At 43.2% G+C, this 23604-nt stretch overlaps 1 protein-coding gene across 1 annotated transcript in view; it reads left to right on the top strand.

The window, feature by feature from the left end:
- CDC73 (cell division cycle 73) overlaps nt 1–18983 on the top strand; it is a 163262-nt gene extending 144279 nt beyond the window's left edge. Inside the window, exons 16-17 of the mRNA XM_075936731.2 lie at nt 12337–12478; nt 15557–18983. Coding sequence (XP_075792846.1) covers nt 12337–12478; nt 15557–15593 — 179 coding nt within the window. The 3' untranslated portion in view covers nt 15594–18983. The remainder of the gene's footprint in view (nt 1–12336; nt 12479–15556) is intronic.
- Nucleotides 18984–23604: the final 4621 nt, after the last annotated feature.

Raw genomic sequence — 23604 nt, 5'->3', positions numbered from 1 at the left:
CAGTACCCATTGGACCAGCAGGGGAACCCCTGGAGTGGCGCCACCATAGCGGCATGTATATACCACTGCTGGCCCTCCACCCTTTTATTTCCTTCTTACTGCCCATGATGGTTGTTGGAGCTCTTACCTCGCTTTCTTGCAAGTGTGGTCTTAGTGGTATTCACAGTTAGTTAGCACCGAGTTGAGTCCCATTGTTTCTCCAAGTTGCTTTCCCTGTTAGTCTGCTCAGACGTTGTTTTATCTTGTTAATTTTTTACTGTTGGGTCCGGGTTCGCCTGTTGCGGCCCGTCCCACCCCCAGGACATGCCAGGGCCTCATAGCTTCAGGCCCTTTGTGCACTGCACAAAGCCTGTGCCCTTTGGGGACCACATGATTTGTGCCTGAAATGTCTGGGAGAAGCTCACATTCTGGCAAACTGCAAGATTTGCTGTAATTTCAAGCCCCAGATGAAGTGGTAGGGATTTGTGCCTGAAAATAATCGTGGAATCGGCACTCCGATCAGCCGCGGACATGGCACCAGAATCCTGCAGCACCCCAGCCTCGGTGCAACAGGCTCTGGGGCTTTGATGCTGTCGAGATGCCCTTCCGCCCGGCACCACTCTCAATCCCATGTGCCCCGTAAGAAGACTGCAGAGAGGGGCAAATCACTGCCTTGGCACATGCCTGCCATGCTCCCCCAAGGGGGGAGGGATAGCTCAGTGGTTTGAGCATTGGCCTGCTAAACCCAGGGTTGTGAGTTCAATCCTTGCGGAGGTCATTTAGGGATTTGGGGCAAAAATTAGTTAGGGATGGTACTTGGTCCTGCTGAGAAAGCAGGGGACTGGACTCAATGACCTTTCAAGATCCCTTCCAGTTCTAGGAGATAGGCAATCTCCATTATTTAAAAAAAAAAAAAAAAAAAATCAGAGCACCTTAATGCGCTAGTGCCAGCCTCAAGTCCTGCTGATCCTGGGCCTATGCATGGCCAGTCAAGTGCAGCCAGGAAGCAGAGCCCAGAGGGGGAGCTGGTGCTTGTTGACTGGTGCTCCATGCCAGACACCTTTGAGGCAATGCATGAGTTGATGGAACTAACCTTGAGACCACCTTCATCACTCTGAGTGCACTGTGACCAGTCTCATGCCCACACTGAGATGTTGGCACTTTACCTGGGCAGACAATCACTTAAGTGAGCACTGGCTGAATTTTCACCTATGAGCTCAGGTCCAGCAGCATGTGTGATGCCACAGTCACTAGTGAATGCATTAATGCCAGCTCCACCGTGTCCGTCGCACAGTGCTCTCCCAGGAGTCGAGGGAGAGCTCATCCTCCAGCATCCCTATCCCAGCAGTACACTCTATGGCACCAGAGCATCTAGTGCCTCCAGCATAGGGGTAAGTCAGTGGGAATGGTCCGGCTCTCCTCCCAGCGTCGCTGGCAGGGCCCATCTTCGGCACCACTGTGGTTGGAATCCGAATATTCCTCAGACTCCGACAAAGTCAGCACAGTCCTGGGCTTCAGCTTCATGCTCCCGGTCTTAGCACTGCTCCAGATCTCAGTATCACTTGTACCATCGCAGCGCCTTGGGCCAGTCAGTGCAGCAGACCTGGCCACCTCAGTGGCAAGGACCAGGACAATGGCCTTTCTGGACCCCTTGGACCTACCATCAGGCACAGGGGAGTGCCCCATCCTTTGAGAACTCCTTGCATTTAGGGCCTTGTGTATCACCCATGGCTACGCCGCTGCCCCGATCATTGGCACCAAGCCAGGCAATGTCAACCCAGAGGGATTCCCCTAGGCCCTCATTGGAAGGAGCCATGGAATAGAGCCCCACGAGCCACCTGGCTTCATCCCAGGCCTTGAAGCAATCCCAGGGAGCATGAGGACTTGATGGTACACAAGTACTCACCTTCCTACATGGACAAGGCTCTGGGGTTGGCTTTCCCATCAATGCCAGCAATGGATTCTCAAGCCCACCAGCACCTTCTCAAGAGGCTGGTGCAGAGTTGTGGGTGCAACTTGAGTGGGCATCAGAGGACTCCGACCTGACGGTGGACAAGTCGTGTCTTGGGCGGCACTCCAGGCCGCCTTGGATGCTGCGCACAGATTGGCCTGTACTATGGCGACCAGCCGGGTCCTTTGGAGAGGCTCCTGGTTTCAGATGTCTAGCATCACACCAGAGGTCCAGAACACCGTTCAGGATTTGCCATTCGAGTCCTGACACCAGCCTGCATGGGCTGAAAGATACTAGAGTGACCTTCAAGTCCCTTGGCATTCACACCTCGACCCCTCAGAGACGTCCCCTCCCTAGGGCCCCTGCCCCTACATTCCAGCGGAAACCATAAACCCTCTGCAAGGGCCTCTTACCTGGAGAAGTGGAAGCGTTTCTTACTCTGGTCAGAGGGCACAGGGTTCTCTCCTATGGGGGTCCTGGCCATTTTGGGTTATCTCCTAGACCTTGAAACCCAGGGCCTGGCCCCGTCCTCTGTGAGGGTGCACTTGGTGGCCTTTGCGGCCTTCCACTCAGGGTCACGGGGCGGGTCTGTTTTCACTGGCCCTATGGTGCATCGTTTTCTTAAGAGGTTGGATAGGGTTCACCCCCAGGTGCATAGCTCCTTGCCCACCTGGGATCTAAACCTGGTGCTCTCTAGGCTCATGGCCCCTCCCTTAGAGCTATTGACAATGTGCTCTTTCCTGCATCTGTCCTGGAAAGTGGGTTTCGGCTCTAACGGTGGCCCCTCTGTACACGGTTTTCTTCAAGGACAAGGTCAGGCTTTGCCCTTACCCTGCATTTCTGCCTAAGGTGGTGTCCCCCTTCCACCTCCATCAGGACTTTTTTTTTAACTTGTCTGTTACAGTTTTCCTCCCTCCTTAGGAGGAAACTCTCACCGGGTGACCTCATACCCCAACAGTTAACCTGTAGTCCACAGTGTCCAACAGCAGTCTTTTCTGAGTCACTTCAACTAGTCCACGGCCACCCATGGACAGGGAGGAAAGGGAGACCTGGGTCCATCCTCTCTCTCTAGGTTTCAGCTCAGGACCCTGAGAACAGGGACGACAGCCTCCTGTTCTGTCGGTAGGGGTATGCCGTAACTTACTGACTCGCAGGCCACTTCTCAGCCCTATCCTGGGCATGTTCCTCCCCTCCTGCTGTGCTCTGACGCGCTGCCCTCCTCCAGGGCTTCCTGCTGACCCATTCCAGCAGCCTATGTCTCCAGGGCTGCCTCGCTCCGTGCCTTTTTGCCAGGGCCGCTCCCTCCTTTCCCCTGTGTGTCTCCAGCCTGGCGGGGCGGCCCGCTTTTCAAAGCTGGCGCCCTTTGCTTGGGATGTCGGCGCAGGCGCTGTCCTGCCGTTCGACTCGGTGGCGCAGGGCGCTCCCGTGCAAATGCCTTCAGCGGCCGCCTAACACTCCTGGCATGGCTGCTTGAGCGCTGCGTCAGTGCAGGGTGTAGGATTCCCCTCCCTGACCCCCAACACCCTGTCACACAGTCTTTTGCCTGAAACTCCACAGTTCTGGGACAGAGCAGACTTTACGCACCTTAGATGTTAGACAAGCCTTAGCCTTTTATTTGGAAAGGACCAAACCCTTTTGGAAGTTCTCCTCTCCCCCCCTCCGCCCCATTTTTTTCTGTCCATAGCTGACAGGACGAAGGTCCTGATGGTGTCAGCCCAAGGTATTTCATGCTGGATCACTTCAGGTATCAGGACATGCTATGAGCTGGCACAGGTTCCAGCTACACCTACCAAGGCCCATTTGTCTTCCATCGCCTTTGTAGCTCAGGTGCCCATTTTGAGATCTGCAGGGCAGCCACCTGGTCGTCAGCGCACACTTTTGCGAACCACTCTGCCATAGAGCAGCACACTGGGGAGGATGCAGCAGTGATCAGAGCTGAATTGCACTCTCTCTCTGTAGGCTGTGACCCCCGCCTCCTTGGGTTTGGCTTTGGAGTCACCTAAGTGGAATGGACATGAGCAAGCGCTCAGAAGAAAAAAACAGTTACTTGCCTTCGCAGCTGTTCTTCGAGATGTGTTGCTCATCTCCATTCCACATCCTACCCGCCTCCCCTGCATCGGAGGAGTCTGACAAAAAGGAGCTGAGGAGGTGGAAGGCCAGCAGCGCAGTATATATCCGCCACTGTGGCGGTACTGCTGGCCCGACTGGTACTGCTAAGGGAAAACTCTCCAGCAGTCTGTGCAGGCAGTGCTCACACACCTAAGTGGAACAGACATGAAGAACAATAGTTGTCAAAGTAAGCAACTTTTTTTTCCCTCTAGCCTTCACCCAGGGACCATCATACAAATTATCTGTTTTACTCCAAGATAGCCCAACAACCATATCCTGCCATAGTATCCAGCAAAACTCAGAAGACTTGTGCTTGATGAAGTTCACAGTACTTGCTAGTTGTTGCACTAGCAAGTGCCAAGTTTGCATTTTCTCTGTGTTCTCAAATACACCAAAATGCAGGGTATTACTGAGTTGCAACCTGCTTCTTTCTCTTCAGATTTCAGTACTTATTTTGATGGGGTTAGGTCAGTTTTATTTACCGATGTCTATTTTATGAAGATGGCATTTATATAAAATAAGTCTTCCTAAAACTTTAAGCTCCAAAATAAGTAAAGCTACTTCTAAGGCACAAGCTAGATGAAAGGCAGTTAGTATGCTGATATTTGATAATGACGTACACACCCTGAGTTTAGATCCCTGTGCAGCCAGGAATTTGCCTGGAGGCTGGTTTGCCCATGTAAGCAAATACCATGATATGCGTACTGTTCTGGCTTCAGCATGTGGACTGACAGCTAAGGAAACTCCAGCACTTAATTACTTTCTACTCTGTACTCCCGTTACAGGTGTTCCTCTTGCATGGTGGATTTAAGTCTGCAAGTGCAAAACCTCTATTTCAATCAGTCTTAATCAATTTTTTTTATTTGTATTGCATCTGTTTTCTAAAAAGTGCTTTCTCAGTGGCTGATATAATTGTTAAAATATGCTGATTTACAATTAAAAAGATCCTTTAGATTTGGTACATGTTCTCGGTACATAGGAGGGAGCAATAACCGTATACTTTGAATTATGCCTTGTAGTTTCAGATTTTTACCATGTTTATAGAATGTTAGAAACCAGTGAATGATACATTTATTAACATTTTGCTCACGGTTTATGTCAAGTTGCATTAGAAGATAGCTGGAATTTAAACATAAAAACCAGCATATTTTATTTAAATGTTAAAGATGATATAAACTTGAGCCGTAAGATATTTTGTATTAAATTTATATTTCATTTTCATTAGGGTTATTTTTAAAAAAGAAAAGTTTACTGTAATTTAAATACTCAGAAAATAATTGTTTTATATCCATTCTGTGTTGTTGCTAGAGCCTTCAGGCAGAGAATCCTTTCGCCTAAATACACACTCGCTCTTGTCCTGTGTTTTCTGAACTATAGTTAAAAATTGATCGGTCCTGCTATCACTGCCCTGGTCTAGACAAGAGAGTAGTGAGTTTATGGAAGAGAAATTAGGAAAAGGGCGATAGTTGAGAAAAAAGCAAGACTTAGGGCAGTGGTCTCCAACCTTTTTTAGCTCCAGATCACTTTTTGAATTTGTGCAATCTAGGATCTACTTCAAATCCAAATACCCTTGCCCCACCTGTTTTGTGCCTCTTTTCCGAGGCCATGCCTCAGTTCACTCCATCCTTCTTCCCTCGTGCATCCTCCTCCTTTTCACCAGGCAGGGGCAGAAGGTTGGGCACAGGATCTGGTCTTGGGGTGTAGGAGGGGGTTCAGGGTACAATCTCTGTAAGGGGGTTTGGGTCCAGAAGGCTCAGGGCTAGAGCGGGGGCTTCAGTGTAGGAGAGGGTACATGACTGGGGCAGGAGTTCGGAGCTGGCTCCAGCTGGACACTGTTTACCTCAGGTGGCTCCTGGGTGGGTGCAGTGGGGCTAAGGCAGGCTCAGCCCTGCCTTGGCCCTGCACCGCTCTCAGAACCAGCCAGCAAACTCCATCCGAAGCCCTGTTGTGCCCCCCTTCCATTTTGTGGAGATAGAATATAGGATGGAAGATGGGGCACCCTGACATCATTGTTCCCTCTTCTTCATTCCCTGCTCTGCACAAGCTGGAGGCTCACGGGAGGGTGGGGGAAGGGGGCATCTCAAAGGCAAAGGGCAGGAGATGCAAAGTAGTGGGGTAAGGGGCAGCTGAAGTGCTGTACTTGATATCCTCTTGGCCAAACCAGTCAGTATCATCTGTGCCAAGATCTACCTGTAGATCCTGATCTACTGGTTGGTGACCACTGGCTTAGAGGAAGGAATGAGAACTAGTACAAGAAGGACACACAAAATGAAAAAAGTAAGGGGTAGAAGCAAGAAGGACAAGTTAACAGAAGGCCCTGAAAATGAAAGAGGAAAAGGGAGAACTCAGTTTAGATGGACAAAATGAGGGAAGGAGAACAAGAGCAAAGAAAATACATTTTAAGTGAAAATTAGTCAATAACTGTAAGTATTTGCAATGAAAAATGGGTAGCGTGGGTGTTACTGTGATGAGGTAAGCCATGTCAGAAAAATATGTTCCTGTACCAAATAATTTAGTCTGAAGGCACAAACTAAGAAGAGGTTGTGATGCAGTATATTGTTTGAGACAGTCGTGTTCTAATTGAAAGGTGAATGGGATTACTTTTATCCCTGTCTCTCAAAAGTGCTTTTGAAAAGCAAACCTTAGAAATGCCACCAGATTGACTCAAATGCATTGTTTTTCAAATATATTCTCCTGAAAAAAATTCTAGATCTTCCTACAAGAGCTTTATTTCATAGTCCAAACAAACTGCTTAGTATTTTCTGGCCTATTCAAAAGAGCAAGTGCTGACTGGTTCTACTTGGCACTCTGGATCCATTTATCATTTTGCCCCTACACAATCTCTTTAATAGTCTGTCTAAATATGATCACCAGCTTTTGCACTAGTCCATTATCTAACCTGTAATCTGCCAGCTATTATAGAAGCTAAAAGCTGTCAGAGGCAAACTGGCTCATTTCTAGAATGATGATTAACTGAGATTTAAAGCTGGTTACTACAGATTGAAATTTTGGAAAATAAGAAGTTGATTGCCATAAAATCTAAGCAAATATATCTAAATGCGTCTAGTAAATCGTGGATTAGACTCATATCACATCAAACTAGTATTACTGTTTCAATCACTTTATGCTGGTTAAAATCCTGTAAAGAGTTTCATGTATGGAGCTTAAAGTATTAGTCTCCTTAACCCGTGTTTTTTCTTCAGTCTATGGCTTTTGGTCTGTCCTGTGAAACTATTTTGACTCTATTTTTGGACTGAGTGCATAATACTCATCTAAAAATAACATTTTTTTTTTTGCACCCATATACTCTTTATATCCATAAATGGACTTTTCAGATGAAAAATGAAATATTTTGCTTGGATAGAGGCAATGACAACGAGTAGCCAAGGTTGGTTTAAGATTTGCATGGGAAGGAAGGATTAAGAGCTGGTGCGCTGGACAAGAATGCTACAAGTAAACTCTGGCTTGACTTGTATAAAACAAGTACATAGAAAAGACTGGTCAGATGTTCTTTATTTTCTTCTCTTAAACTATGAGAATGAAATTGAACTCAGACATCTGCCAACTTAATAACATAGTGACCACAACACACCTGAAGCATGTGGAACATTCTGGGCTTGCCAAAAGAAGGCAGCAGTGCTTTTATGGGGTAGGAGGAAGGAGATCAGAAACTGCTACAAAAAGTGATCAGTGCTCAGATTTATGGCGGTCACTCACTGCCTGTGAATATGAGGGTGGAAGACCATGAAGGTGCAAGCCCTGGGTGTTGAAAGTTCTTTTCCACACTGTAGGCAAGATGGCTCCTACCCTCCCTCCCCTAAAGGTTGCAGATAGCAGGTTTGACCTGTTATGGGTGTTGCACTAGTCGCTCCTTTTGCAGGGTTGGAGGGGGACAAAGAATATTTCATGCACCATCAGATTGGCTTCAGTGGAGTAAGGGTTTTTCTGCCTTCCCCACAGAGGTGTCAGTGAGGCCCTTTTCTGGTAAGAAGAAAAGGTGCTAGGCCATATGACACAACTTAGGCCTTATCTACACTGAGAGATAAGTTTTAATTTTTAAGTTTGATTTTTTTTTTAACACCCCATTTTAGAAAGTCAAAGGTGCATGTCCTCACTGTTGAACAATGTGCATAGTTCAACATAGCACATTCTCAGTAGGGTGGCTACTGTTGATTTAGAGAGTGGTGAACTCTGTGTAGCTATCCCAGAGTTCCTGCCATTCCTTTGCATTCTGGGTTATGCTCAAGTGCACGCTTGGACCAAAACTCTTCAGTGGGTGGTTCTGGGTGCATATCAGTGTTCCATAATACACTCATCTCCTCCCTTCCCCGATACTTGAAAGCAATGGCAAACAGTCTTTACATGCCCTTTCCTTCCTTCCTTCCTCCCTGGTTAATTATGTAGACACTATAGCAGGGTAAGCATGAAACCCAGCATGGAACCCTTTCAGCAGCTAAGTACTATGGCAATTATATTAACCATTGTGTGCCTTTTCCTGACATATATCCAGAGCATATCAAACACCTGAACCTTATTCTGCAATGCTTAGTGCTGCAATGACAACAGACCATTTACTGCTGTCTTGGTGTGGGAACGTGTCCTACTGGGGAGGACGGAATAAGGCTGGCCACCCCAGAAAACTTGAGAATGATGGAAGAGTTCCTCTGAGAGAGCTTTATGGAGATGTGCAGGGAATATTCCCACTCCATCTCCAGGCATGCTAAGCTATTCCAGGGAGCCCATGCTGTGTATGCAGAGTGGTCACCACAGATCATATCACTGACTTGTAGCATTATAAAAATTATGAACTCACTCAAAGTTCCCTCCCTGACATCAGGGCCTGGCACTGAGAAATCCTTGGGGGAAGGGTTTGTGTCAAAAGATATAAAAAGTCCTGGCTGTCGGTGAGATCTGTTGCCATGCTTGCCTGCTGACCATTCTCCTCCATCCCTTTGTGATCTTGGCATAGATATCTGCATTTCTTTTTCTGGTTCATAGTTCTTCCTGAATAGATTTCTCTTCCCACCCAGCAATAAGGTCCAGGATTTCCTGCATGCACCATGCTGGTACTCATTTGTGACTCTGGGTGTTCATGGTCAGGTGTGCTGCTGAGGTGTGGTGTCTGTCAGGTCAGTGTGCCACTGTGGCCACATAGGAAACTAAATTCAGATTTTCCCAGGTCTTTTCCTGTTCGCTTGGAGAGCACCACAGTTAAAAGTTCTCACCAGAAGGGTCACAGCGGGGGACTGTGGGACACCTCTCAGAGGCCAAGAACATTGACTTTGACAGGGCCACATCTGCACACCCTGCAGTCAATCATTGAAGGTTAAATTTAATATTACTACTTGTGAAAAGCAGGAATACTGAAATTGACTTTTAATGGCCCTCAATGGAATGGGCTTGGTGGATTGGACTTATTGTTTAGTAAAATCAACCTAATGTGGCTAAGTTTGACCTAAACTACCAGTGTAGAGCAGGCTTTTATTTATAAGGTTGGGTGGCTATCTACTGTGAGTACTCTATAGAGAAGGCATCCAGTAACCAGATGAATGGTCTAGTAGGAGAAGGACGACAGCGCCCCGAGATCCGCTTATGGCCGGGTCAGTCCCACTTCCCGCTGGCCGATTTGCTCCCCCCGCTGCGCCTCCGGCCAGCCCCACTTCCCTCGACCCCCTCCCGGACAGCCAGTTCTCCCCCACTTCTCCTCCCAATCTCCCTTGGCCAGTTCCGCTGCCCGCGTCCAGCCATGCTTCTGGTGGCCGCTTCTTCTTCCCTCTTCCCTCCTCCCCCATCGTCCCCAGCCAGCTCCTTACCTCTGACCTCACTCCGCCCGGCAGCCCTGCTTCCGCCAGCCCCCCCCAATTTCTCACAGACAGTCCCAATGCCCCAGGCAAGCCCTGCTTCCAGCAGCCGCTTCTCCCCTACTCCTCCTCCCAATCTCCCCTGGCCAGCCCCCTGCCCAGCTCTACTTCTGCCTGCTGCCCCTTCCCCAATCTTCCTAGCCTGCCCCGATTTCCCGGTCCAGTGCTGCTTCTGATGGCTAGCTGTCCCCTCACACACCTCTCCTAGCTACACATCTGCTGGGAACCGGAAGATCCAGCTGCAGACTCCGCCCAGGCCGGCCAAGAGCTTGGGGGACCTGGCGCCACACAGGCACTCTGGGAGCCCGGAACACCCCGGCAACTAAGGCCCGGTACTTTTTTCCTGCGGCCTAGTATCGGGCCGTGGCCCATAGTTTGGGAAATGCTGCTTTAGAGTCCAACATTAAATGGACCACTGGTCCAGTGTAGCATAAGCAGGTCAGCTGTTTTTGAATAACAACCTTTTTATTTTAGTAATAAAAACCTTGCCAATGAATTTTAACTGGAGACATGCTGTAGATTCTAAAATGTTAGTTTTGACTATTTCTATTTCTAGACTACCACTATGCTGTCCATTACTACTTTAATTGGTGCCATATTAGAGCGTTCAATAACTTTTTAAAAACTGTGTCTATTAGCTCACACATTCCCCAGTTAAATTTATTGCCTTGAATTGGAAGGCAGATTTTGTTGAACATCAAAGCAAAGTTATAGTCCATTTAGGACAGGAAATGCATTGAAATACCTTATCAAGTAAAAATTGCAGGTGTAATTTTAAATATTAAAGACTGTATATAACAAGCAATATCTGAATTGGAATTGGACCAAGAGAGCCAGTTATTTTTCCTACTGTTGCCAAACACACACACACACACGATTAAAATTTTCACTATGGTCAGTACTTAGGATGTTATATAATCCCCAAGAGAAAGCACTGACAATGGCATAGTGACTTTTAATGTCATGTTGGTACCAAGAGCCAATTCAGGAGTATGTGTCAGCTTCTGAATCATTAAAAACACTTCCTGCAGCACCTCAGGATTACCTTAGAATTCTATCATCATACTGATTGGGACTCACTTAAAATATTTTGAGATCTGATGAAATCACAGCCTAAGATACCATTTATACAGATCAATATGTAAACAATATTATCTTGCTCCAGGGCTCAGTGTATGTTAAGCATATTAAGGTAGACTTGTCTTGGTTGGGATACAGTCCCTTCAGTTTTAATTGATTTTTATTGTAGATGTGGAGTGTGTATCACTAACACTCATGAATGCATTATTGAAACTCACTAGAGCAGCATGCTTTGTTCATGAAGAGCTGAGAGCCACCCACAGGAATACTGTTACAGAGCAGGATAGCACTGTTCAGACCTGTGGCAGTGTGACAGCAGTACTTCTTTTACCAAGATGGGTCAGCAGCTGTAGTCCAGAATACAAGTTCTGGTGGTCATTACTTGTGCTTCAATGTAACAAAGTGTTGTAATAAATCCAAGAGTCTCGGGTCTGATAAACCCTATATTATGTCTTCAGTAAACATCAGTAATAACTGATGCAGTCCTAGAGAGAAGGTAGGGAAGAGGAGATGCCAACAGCCTAGAATGGGAGGTGGAATCCTGTGATATATTTGTGTGGTATTTGAAGTTAAAAATTCAACCTTAAATGTATCTATTAAGACAGAACAGGTTTTAATAAGTGAAGAAAAGGAGGCGTATTCTGCTTCTGGGAGGGAAATGTTTTCTGAGACTCACCTTTTGAACCCAGAGCATAACAAGTATCCTGCTACTTGATCTGGTATAAATGTGATCTGCATTCTTCTTGTTAGTCATTCTAGTTGGCTAGTGAATAAAGCAATGCTGGGTTTTTTCCTTAAATTATTTTATTGACCTCTCTAGAGTTCAGAAAATTAATGCTTTTGCACAGAGTCAAAATAATAATTCCTTCATGTAGGCTAGAGATTTCCTGTGCAGAGGATTCTTTATGTAAAGCACAAATATATGCAAATTAAATTTCTCCCTAATAGTTCACTTTCAAGCAACCCATGTTGCTGTATAGACCTCTATTAAATGGTTTTCTGATTTTTTCATCCTTCCACAGCTCAGAAATGGCCACATAGAATGTCAGGCCCCTCCCACCCCCCAAAAATCGGATTTGACTTGAATACAGCTCAGAGCTATTTTTCTAAGAATCTCTGTGCATTAAAACTAAGCACTGCCACCTCACCAATATTGCTACTATGATGTATACTAAGGGAGTTGGGTCATTAATACCATATGAACCCACAGTTACCCCATACGAACCCACCTTCATTACCTTTTCTAGTGTGTATTCTTAACTACAAAACATTTTTTTGTTTTTGTCCCATAAAGATGATTCTGTAATGTAAACTCAGGATTATATAATCTGACTATTGCTTTCTTGTGTCCTTTAGTTAAAGCTTTCCATCTCAAGTATGATGAAGTACGTCTAGATCCAAATGTACAGAAGTGGGATGTGACAGTATTAGAATTAAGTTATCACAAACGGCACTTGGACAGACCAGTATTCCTACGTTTCTGGGAAACTTTGGACAGGTAAAAGTTATAAAAAGCTTGAACTCTGAGTTTTTTGTGGGATAAGAGAGTAGAGAGCCCATTTAAGGTATCAAGTAAATTGTATATCTTTGAAAGATCTAAGCAATACCCTGGAGACAAAATACTGCTTATTTATGACTATCGTGCCACAAAGCCACCTTAAATGTCCAAAAAAGGGCAGACAGGCCTAGGGGAAATAACCAGTCTTTTTGGAATTCAAAGTGTCAGTTTAATTCAAAAGAGTGTGACAGTAAACTGCTGCTAACCAATCTATTAATACTAAATCCATACCTACAGTTTTTTCATAATGTTGAAAAGGAGCTCGAGGAGCAAGTCTTATGAACGATTCCCCATGTAATAGGCCAATAAATGTTAAGAAAACATGGGAGTCGTTGCAAATTTAATTTGATTTTGATGTGGTGATTAACAGCAAAATACTTAATTTTTATTTATTTATTTATTTATTTATTTATTTTTAAGGCTTGGATTTTCAAAACAGCTTAAGGCACCTAAATACTATTGAGTTTAGAATCTGTTCAGGTTTCTCTGAAAATACCGATGAAATCACTCCCTTCCAGTGATTTCATATGGGAGATATGTTTTTGTATCTCCCATAAACATCATCTACAAATAGCTGCACAGTTTTTTTCTAAAGGCTTTGAAGAAATGATAAACCAAACTTTAGATTCCTTTTCCTGTAGTCTTACAACTTCAGATGAAATATAATGTCTTCAGTAAGCCATTTGATACAGTCCCAGATGTGGTCCAGATAAAATTACTGAGAGCTGGGTAAAAAGTAGTTGAAAGACTGTACTTAGAGTAGTTATCAGATGAAGGGCTCTTAAAACTGGTGGGGACTTATCTTGTGGGGAACCAAGGGGTCTGTCCAGGGTCTAGTACTATTTAATATTGTCATTAATGACTTGAATGATGGAGAGGAATATGCCTGTATAATTTGTGGATGACATCAAGTAGGGAGGGATTGCTAACAATTCAGGGGACAGGATTAGAATTCCAAATGAGCTTGGTAAATTGGAGAATTGGTCTGAAATCAACAAGATGAAAGTCAGCAAAGACAAGTGCAAAGTATTGCACTTAAGAAGAAAAAAATCAAATTCACAATTATAAATAGGGAATGACTGGCTAGGGAGTAATACTGATTAACATTTTTGGGAGTTAGTGGATCATAACTGAACTATAAAACAGTGTAATTCATTTGTGAAAAAGGGTGCATCCAACTCAGCCATGACGATGGCTCAGCTACAGCAGTGTGTCCAGGTTTGGACACTACACTGTAAGAAAGATTTAAAGACACTAAGGGAGTCCAGAGGAGAGCAATAACAATTACCAAAAGCTTTGAAAATTTGACTTATGAAGAAATGTTAAACAAAAACTGGGCATGTTTAGTCTTCACAAAAAATAAAATAAAAGTTGGGTGAAGGAGGGAGAACCTAACAAGTCTTCAGATATGTTAAGTGATGGGTTCTTGTGTACGTTCATTGAAGGTAGGACAAGAAGTAATTGGATTAATCTGTAGCAACAAAGACTTAGATTAGATATCAGGAAAAACTTTGCAACTATAAGATACTAATGCTCTGGAAGAGACTTCCAAGGGAAACTGTGGCAATCTCAGAAACTTCAGGGGGTAGCCAGGTTAGTCTGTACAGAAAAAAACAACAAATGGCCTGGTAGCACTTTATAGACTAACAAAACATGTAGATGGGATCATGAGCTTTTGTGGGCATAGCCCACTTCTTCAAATGAGCGTAGTTTTAAGTTTAGGATGTGCAGACCCAAAATAAATAGAGAAGGAGGGAGTGGGAGATAGGGAGCAATGGTAAAACTCTGCTCCCTGTCTCCCTCCCCTTCTCCCCCCGCCTCTTTTCCCCTATTTATTTTGGGTCTGTACATCCTAAACTCAAAACTCTGCTCATCTGAAGAAGTGGGCTGTGCCCACAAAAGCTCATGATACCATCCGCATGTTTTGTTAGTCTATAAAGCGCTAACAGACCATTATTGTGGAATCTCAGTTATTGGCAGTTTTTCAGAACAGTTTAGAAAACACTTGCGAGCGGGATGATCTAGGTTTTCTTGGATCTGCCTCAGAGGGGGATACACTAGGCAACCTCTCTAGGTCTCTTCCAGTTCTCCATTTCTATGGTCTATAAACCAAGTTCTCAGAGAGAAAACATTTGATTGTCCTTCCTTCAGGCACGTGGAACACAGTACAGGCAGTCCCCGGGTTACGTACAAGATAGGAACTGTAGGTTTGTTCTTAAGTTGAATTTGTACATAAGTCGGAACTGGTGTCCAGATTCAGCCACTGCTGAAAATGACCAGCGGCTGACTACAGGAAGCCCGAGGCAGAGTTTCTCTGCCCCGGGCTTCCTGGAATCAGCCGCTAATCAGTTTCAACAGCGGCTGAATCTGGACGCCTGGGACAGAAGAGCTGGGGCGCTGCCGGGTAGGTGGCCGCACCTCGGCACTGCAGGGACCAACCTGGCAGCACCCCAGCTGCTCTACCCCAGGTGTCCCCAAGTCAGCTGCTGCTGAAACTGATCAGCGGCTGATTCCAGGAAGCCCCGGGGCAGAGCCCGAGGAGCGGCGCTATGGGACCAACCTGGCAGTGCCCCAGCTTCTCTACCACAGGCGTTGGCGAGAAAAGCCTGGTCTGCTGGGAGGGGGGGGGGGGGCGCACTAGCTGCGCCCCCGCCCCCAGCAGACCAGGGAGACACGGAGCAGCTTTTCTTGCCCCGGAGGACGCGGGCGGCGGGACCGCGGCGCGTCTGGGCGGTCCTGCCGCCCGCGTCCTCCGGGGCAAGAAAAGCCCCGTTCGTAAGTACAGATCCGTCATAAGTCGGATCCGCGTAACCTGGGGACTGCCTGTATTGTACAGAACTCTCATGATTTTTGAAAAGTCTTTTTTTGTCTCTTAGCATTTGTTAATGTTCTAAGAATTAGGTTTTTGAAGAATTTTACCTTTTCCTCCTTAATGTGCAGCATTATTCCCTGAATGAACGTTTTCTGTAACTATCATAAGATGTTGTTTTAATGCTGTTTTTTTTTTTAACATTGCAGGTACATGGTAAAGCACAAATCCCATTTGAGATTCTGAATCTTCTGGCTGCCATTAATTTCCTGGAGCTTGATTGAGAAATATGAAAGGTGCTCCAGTCTGGAGACTAGGGCTTTCACTGTATACATTTGTCAGGAACTTTAAAAATTAAAAAAGGGTCACAGTTTAATCTTTTATAAGATCTTGTTTGGATGCTTCGTGCTATGGCAGGTTGATATCTGCTATTACAAGCAAAAGGATTTTGCTTAAAACTATTTTTTTAATAATGTTAGCCTTCTAGCCTGCAAATCAAATTGTATATTTTGATAGCAGTGTTTTCCTCCCCATTTTGTTAAGTTAGCAAAATTTTTAAACAGTATGGTTTTTTTTGTTCCTCATTAGAAAATAAGTCTATCTCCACTGCAGGTTACAATGTGTATGTGTATATATAGCTGTTATGAGGCTTTCAAAATGACTTTGCTTCTGAGTTTAGCTCTGGTTTCCTTTGCTTTATTGTTTTACTTACTGATATTTTGTTGTGAATGGTATTATGTTAATCTATAGGACTTGGAAAGCTAAGCAAAGTGACAATTGTTTTGGATAAATCAAAATGTCAACTTGTATATGTACTGTATATTCTATTTTGTTGAAAAAGGGATGATGAAAAATCAAGAATCACTTTTGAGCTTATAATATTCCAGTTTACCAAATCTTTAAACTTTTATTACAAGTACATTCAAGTAATGTTAATACAGAATGTCCATCCCACACAGATCCTTTAATTTAAAGCTTAGTGTGTATGTTTATACTATCACCTGTCAGATACTTCATATAGGAGAGTCCAAACATGTATAGACTAAACAATTAATAGAAATGGAGAGTCACCACACAGAATTAATAATTTTAACGTCAGTACCTCTAACCTCTGTTTTCCCTAATGACAAAAGTAGCCTCCGCCTTCTCTCCAGGAGTTGCCATTTTCTGATCTGAGCAGCTAATGCATCCTTGGAGTTTCTCCAAATTGACCTACTCCAGTTACCAAAGAACACATTTTCTTGATCTCGTTTAGGAGTTTACGTATGGCAAGAAAATACTGGTATTTGTATGAGTTTATGGTAACTACTTTTGTTATGACAAAATTTAATATAGTATTCCATGGAATGATTCACTACTATAACATCCATCTGGACTTTTCTGGGGTAGAATAAAATATGCTTATATTTCTGCTCTTAAAATTCAGAGCTTTTTATTTCACATTTTATCTTAGTTTTTGTATAACTGGAAGCATAACTCTACAGAATTTTTAGAACCATTATGTTTTAATGGCACACTAGGGCTCTGAGATCACAATGGCTTTAGTGATATTTAACATTTTCGTCTTAACTGTGCTAAGACTATCATTTTTTTAATTTAAAACTAGGAAAAATAAAAACCTCCCAATTCATATTTTTTTCACAATAATTAAAATCCACATCAGTAGCACTAAAAATGAAGTTGTAAATGGATATATCAAAATCTCTAGAAAGAGCAAGCAATTCAAGACTCAAATCAAATCTTTTTTAGACAGTTCACTGAACTTCTTATTTAAGAGATTTGGTCAGATCCAGGTCGCTGACTCTCAATAATTTTTTCACAGACTTAACCGGAATTTTCATTTATTTGTATCTCTTAACCTTGGGATAAAACTAGGGAACAATTGTAAGCAGCACAGCACTCATTACTGTGAAGAAATGATCAATATAATTTGGGGTTTCATACTTGTGGGACATCTAATATTTCTGTTTCTGCTGCTCAGAAATGGTTGATTAGCAATATGAAACTTTGCAGATTTAGTCAGTATGTGGCCAACATACTTAAAAAAAAAAAAAACTACCATACTAGACAGCAGCAACAGTTCCCAAAATGTATTGGTACATATATGTACTACTCACATGCATTGTGACTTATAGATTATACAGGGTTTTTTAAAATCTGTAAAATCTAATTGACATTGTGTCTTCTCCATCCTCTGTTTGTCCTGTAATGTATTAAAAGCATATGGTGCCACAACTCATGAGCCACTATACTCTGCAATGCTAGGCTCAACGTGAAACACTGGAGAACAACCTGATTCTGATTTCACTTACCTTGGTGTACATGAAGAATGACTTCATTGAAATCAGTGGAGTAGTGCAAATGTGAAACTGGCAGGAGAGCAGAATGTATGAAATCTTTTGGGTGAACTGTACCATTTTTTTGTGGATTCAAAGCCAGACTTCTATTTGCCATATGTGATTATGATCTAAAATGAATTGATAAAGGAGATATCACTTCTAAGACTCTTCATTCAATAAGATAGTGATGTATCTAAATCTATGTGTAATTAGGTTTCCGTTGACTTCACTGGGAGTGGGATCAGGTCCTCGCAGTGTAGCTCTCCTGCAGTCTTTCTATATATACATTTATACACGTTATGAAACTACTTGGACTGAAGGTTTAGCCAGACAGCCTAATTATACAACTGATCAGGTGCTTGATATCACTTTGTGCTTAAATTTATCTACAAATTAATGAATTGTAAGGAAAACTGGTACCAGGAACCGGTACAGCTATACTGTCTGACATTTGTTAGAGTAAGCTGCATTTCTACTGGTGAATAGTTTTGAGAGCTCACGAGGCTGAGAAGTATAAGAATTCTGTTAACTGCTACTTTACCTGACTCTAGTTTTACTGAAAAGTTAAATGACCCAAGCAGTTTGGGACTCAAATACCAAATTAATGGTTTCCTTTCTATTTTAGTAGTTTTAATAATCAAAAGTGCTTTGAAATTTGTAAAGAATACCAAATATAATTGTTTAAAAGGTACTGAAGCAACATGGAAACTAGCTTGATATTCAGGGTTCCATACTGTCAGAGTTATTACAATTTTTTTTAACTGGCAGCAGGGATCTTTTGGTGTACTGATTTAGATTAAAAAAATTAATGCTTTATAATTTATTCAAAGCAAGAATTGTCTGTATCCTATTTGAGCTTTTTGAATGCTACACTGAATAAAGTGGCAGAAGCAGATTTCTTAAGTAAATACAGAGATCGTTTCTTTTTAAGTAGACTTGTGTATCTGAAGAAATAATGGATTGGCACCTTCAACTGAATAGGCTTAACTACTATATAGTTATTGGCAGGGAATTTTTTCTATCAAGATAATTCTACAACGATGTGCTAGAGCCAGAACTCGAGTCAGCTACATGATTTATATAACTATTCTACAACACTGTTGTAAAGTTCTTAGTTTTGAATACAGATAAGGAGTAATATGTGGGAAGTATACTATTTAAGTTCATAAGGAGCTGAACGTATGATCAAGGCTGATGCGATATTTGATGTCAGATAAATGTTTATCTGAACAGCACATTTGTTTTTGAATTTTATTCTATTTTCAATCAGTGTATAAAATATTCCTATTCTCTTCAATGACTCTCACAAACAAGTTTTATTGGTCTAACTTTTCATTCTTGTGCCGAATGAAATATGCACTTAGTTGCTAATCCCAGCTAACACTATATATAAAAATAAGATGGTCAAAATTAATGGCTTAGATGGTGAGTTTAAAATTTAATGTTGGGTGGCTGTGCTTATTTTAATTCAAAAGCCATAAGTAATGCCAAATACTTTATTAAACCAATGTGTTCATGAAAAATTAAAAAATACATATCCCTGCTTGAAGAAATTATTGTCCTAACTGGTTAAAGTTCACCTGGAGTGCAGAAAGAAATTATCAGTGGAAAAACGTACCATATAGATTAGAGTCTGTGGATATCAAATTGTAGCTCTTCAAATTGTTATGTAACTCCCATTTTTAAGAGACCGTGGTCTTGTTTTCATTTGTCTGCATGGATGCATACTTCATTATAAATTGCAAGTACAGGTTGAACCTCTAAAATCTGGGACACTCTAGTCTGGTAGCATCTATGGTCTGGCAGGCCAGGTTCAGAAGTACATCCCAGGATGGGATGGCGGTGGGGAGTGCATCCCCAGTGGGGCTGGCACAGTGGGGAGCACAGCCCTGGCCAGAGGCTGGAGGTAGTAGGGTCAGCAGCCTGTAATGCTGCTCCAGCTGGGGCTGGCATGGTGGAGGACAGAAGGTGCAGTCCTCGTCAGGGCTGGGGAGTGCATCCTCAGCCAGGGTTGGAGGCAGCCAGCAGTGCAGTCCTGGCTGGGGCTGGTGGCAGAGAGCGTAGCCTCGGCCTGGGCTGGAGTTAGTGGGGCCGACAGTCGTGGCTGGTACATAGGAGAGCTGGAGGCAGCAGCAGGTGGCAGAGCCTGTAGCCCCAGCTGGGAGCAGAGCCTGTAGCCCCAGCTGGGAGCAGAGCCTGCAGCTGGGTGGAGAGCCTTAATCTCCCATTGTCGGGGAAACGAGGGTGCCAGCCATGGAGGTTTGACCTGTACACATTTATCTTTGTGGTTTGCTATTCAGTTTTTCATTTCCTAACGACCTTTAATATGTGAGTAAATGCTGAGGTTAATAAGGAGTGGAAGGAAAATAATTTAAAATCCTTCCTTTTGGCAGTGAGAGCATGGTGTGCTGAATCTGGCACCAAGTAGAGGATTGTTAATGAGCATAGAGATTACCATGAGATAACACATCTGGGAGGGCTACTGTTGACTTCCATGACTTGGATTTTTCTCTTGACTCAGAAGAAATATAACAGCTGTAAACTCCAAGAAAATGGGTATTTATTGAAGCAGAACACATTGTGGTAAGAAGCACATGCTGACAAGCAGCGTTTCCAAGTGGACTTGGAATTTTTCTTTAAACAATTTGTTTAAAGATTTGTGAGTGCATAGCCAAAGAATATTCACAAACATTTGAAATCGAAATCCAGAAGCTAGTTTACATGTAAAGCTGAAAAAGTTTAGAGGTAATATATAAAATCTGTATAAAAAAGTATCATGTTTCATAGATTTTATTTGTATCTGAAAATTCCCTTTGCATCTATTCTTCACTTACTCCAAAGTCAGAAAACCTGATTACCATGCTTGTGTACATTCCTGAAATTGTCAGATGTAAATCTTCCTCAAACTAAAATTGCCTGAAGTTGAGTGAAGATTTGTCTAAAATAACAAGCAATGAAGGAAGCGTAATGAAGCATAACTTTAAATCTAGTTTGGTCAACCTGCTTAATGAACATGCTCAAGCAGCTCTGTATAAACCAGAGGTTTTTCAGTCCCAGAGACTGCCTTCCAGATACTGTGCATAGGGGTGGCTTGAAAGTCTGGTCACATTGGAGTCAGTGGAAATTTTGCCATTGATCTCAGTCAGGCCTATATATAGCCAATGTCTTAAAGACTTGAGAGATTGTCTAGAACCTGGATTCTCAAACGGGGGTTGTGACAGTGCAGAGTGTCCTGAGGTAGTTATGTGGGGACATCACAAGCTGTCAGCTGCCATCCAAAATCGTGTTTCATCACTTGCATTCATAATAGAGTTAAATATAAAAAGTTAAATAAAAGGGCCAGGGGGAGGGCAAGATTTTGAGGTGGGGGTGCTACTTACCGGTGTGCTGGCAGGGAAGCTGGTGGGGCCCCAGCCCTGCTGGCTGCTCCCTTGGTAGTATGGTGCCCTCCTATGGACACCCTGCAGAATAGCTCTCCCCTGTGTGTTCACTGCCCCATGTGGCCACACTCCTATCGTGTGTCTGAACAGCAGCCCCTCCCTTTCTATGCTATGGAAAACTCCTTTTCCCAGAACTTCCTGTTTTTTTGGCACAACCAAACCCTGACCTTGCTTTAAGTTTAGAGGAGGAAGCTGCATGCCAAATTTGGTGGCCTTAGCTCTTACTGTTTTTGAACAAACGAATTCTCAGACAGATGTGATCTATTAATTTTTTTAGCCACTTATAAAGAACACCTTAAGATAAAGTGTGACCAAAAGGTTACTGTGGATTCTTGGCAGTGGTCATATGACACAAATAGTGAGGGGAGCCTGTGCTGCTGTTGCTTACAAGGGAAACATCAGGTTGTATGTTTAAACTTGGTGGGTGGAGTTGGCTGATATCTGAAAATTGGATGCCTCAAGTATTTATTAATCTCAAAGGTTTAGAGTGTGTGTGTGTGTGTGTGTGTGTGTGTGTGTGTGTGTGTGTTCTCAACTAGTTGGATAGCACTGTCACACACCAGTGCACCTACTCTTCTAAACGTGCATGTTGTGATTGTGGTTATTACAGGTTAAATTACATATATAACCCATTTAGGATGCCCCATTAGTTCAGTCCTTTCCTCTCCCAGTGGTGGAATCAGGTGATTTGCTGTTTTAATACAGTTTGGCACCTGCAGTTCGGAACTCCATGGCCAGCAGTGAATACCAGCCATCTGAAAACATAATATTGTTTAATCTTAACAGTGGCAGCCAACCATAACTTTGCTATGGTTTTTCCATGTGTGTTTATCATAGCTGGAGTCCTAGGCAGATCTATCTCTTCCTAATCTTTTGAAGTTGGGGGTCTCAGTCTCTTAATACATTCTCTCTCTGTCTAAGGATCTCTAATTAAATCCAGTTCAGCTTTTGCTCTCAATTTTCCAAGCTTTCATATACTCCCCCAAACTAGTTTGAGCTCTACACATGGTGGAGCTAGTGCATCAAAGCAAAAGGCCCTTGCATTATGTCTCAAGAGTTTTGTAACAACCTCCTGTGTGTGTGTGTGTGTGAGATCTCATCTTACTGTCTTGCCCTTCTGGATGTTTTTCTGACAGTTGATATTATCCAACATGGTCATATAGTAATTATTCCAATAACCAGGTTAAGATACAGTATGAATAAATTATTACAAGCTGCTGTAAAACAACATCACTCTTCACAATTAGAGCACCAGATAGATCATTAATATCCTGATTTGATGAATAGACAAATGAGCAAACATCCTTCCTGCCTTAGAACTTGCTTTTTAGTGCAGGCTTTAATGGATTTGTAATTTTCTTTCAGTGCAAAAGACTTGTCCACTATGTGAGTGGTTTTCAGACAGGGAACAGTTTGTTATAGTTGCTTTGAGCTTCTGTTCCTATAGGACATTCTATTCCTTAGAGTTTGTAGTAATTAGGATAGGAGTTTCTTTTGATAATCAGATTTATATGCTTAGTTACCTCCTGAAATACAAATGTGAGCCAGTAGGGAGTGGATAGGGAACCATTACAAAGTGTTTGATTTTTCCTTCTGCATTTCTTTGAGGGGATTGTAATGGGGGAGTTGCACCTTGTCCCAGAAAGCCCTACAGGATTCAGCCAGGTTCCTTGTTTCTAATATACAATCTATGTAAGTTCCTGGGGAGATGTTAGTCGATGGACTATATTGCTTCCAATTTACTTCTCATCTTGTCTGCTGATTTTGATATCACATGTATGAACTGGATATACAACACACTTAACCTGGCTAACAGACATCTGACTAATTGAAGGCTGAAGCCACATAGTAGGAAGAAAGAAGTACTTGGATTAATTAGCTGTAACTTTGACCCTTCCATTAACTACATTTGTTCTCTAAGTGGTCAAAATAGTGTAAAGTATAGAGTTTCATTAGATTAGTATCTGCTTGTTAGGCAAGAAAGTAGCTGGAAACTCTTCCAGCTTGCCAGAGAACTACACTCAGTCATCTTGGATGAGGACCTAGAAAGCACGACCTATCAGCCAGACTGGCCAAGAGCTCTACCCTACACTGGCTTCCTCTTCATTTTGGGGTCCAGTTTTGAGACCTAGTACTAATCTTTGACACCCAACCATTTGCTGCCTATAGAGAAGTGCTCATCAGGTAGATTGAAAATTGGAGCCTATGTTGACACCCCTTGTTTTTAAGAGTTTGTAGTCTATGGGCTTAGGCTTGGAGTGTCAATCAGACTCTCCCTTTTTGAGAAGGGATGGCATTAAGTCATTCTTCCCAGAATGGGACCAGGCAACCTTCTCCTCCTCCCCCCCCCCCCCCCCCCGTCTTTTTTTGTACCATTATCTAGACTAAACTGGGTTAAGCTTTCACTCCCAGAAATGTCCCTGCATTATGTTCTCAGGTTTCTCTGCAGAGTCAGATGTGTAGCCTGAGGCCGGTGGT

This window comes from Pelodiscus sinensis, chromosome 9, assembly GCF_052426305.1.
Source record: "Pelodiscus sinensis isolate ZL-2025 chromosome 9, ASM5242630v1, whole genome shotgun sequence".
NCBI classification, from domain to species: Eukaryota; Metazoa; Chordata; order Testudines; family Trionychidae; genus Pelodiscus; species Pelodiscus sinensis.
This window is presented reverse-complemented; position numbering and strand designations above follow the sequence as displayed.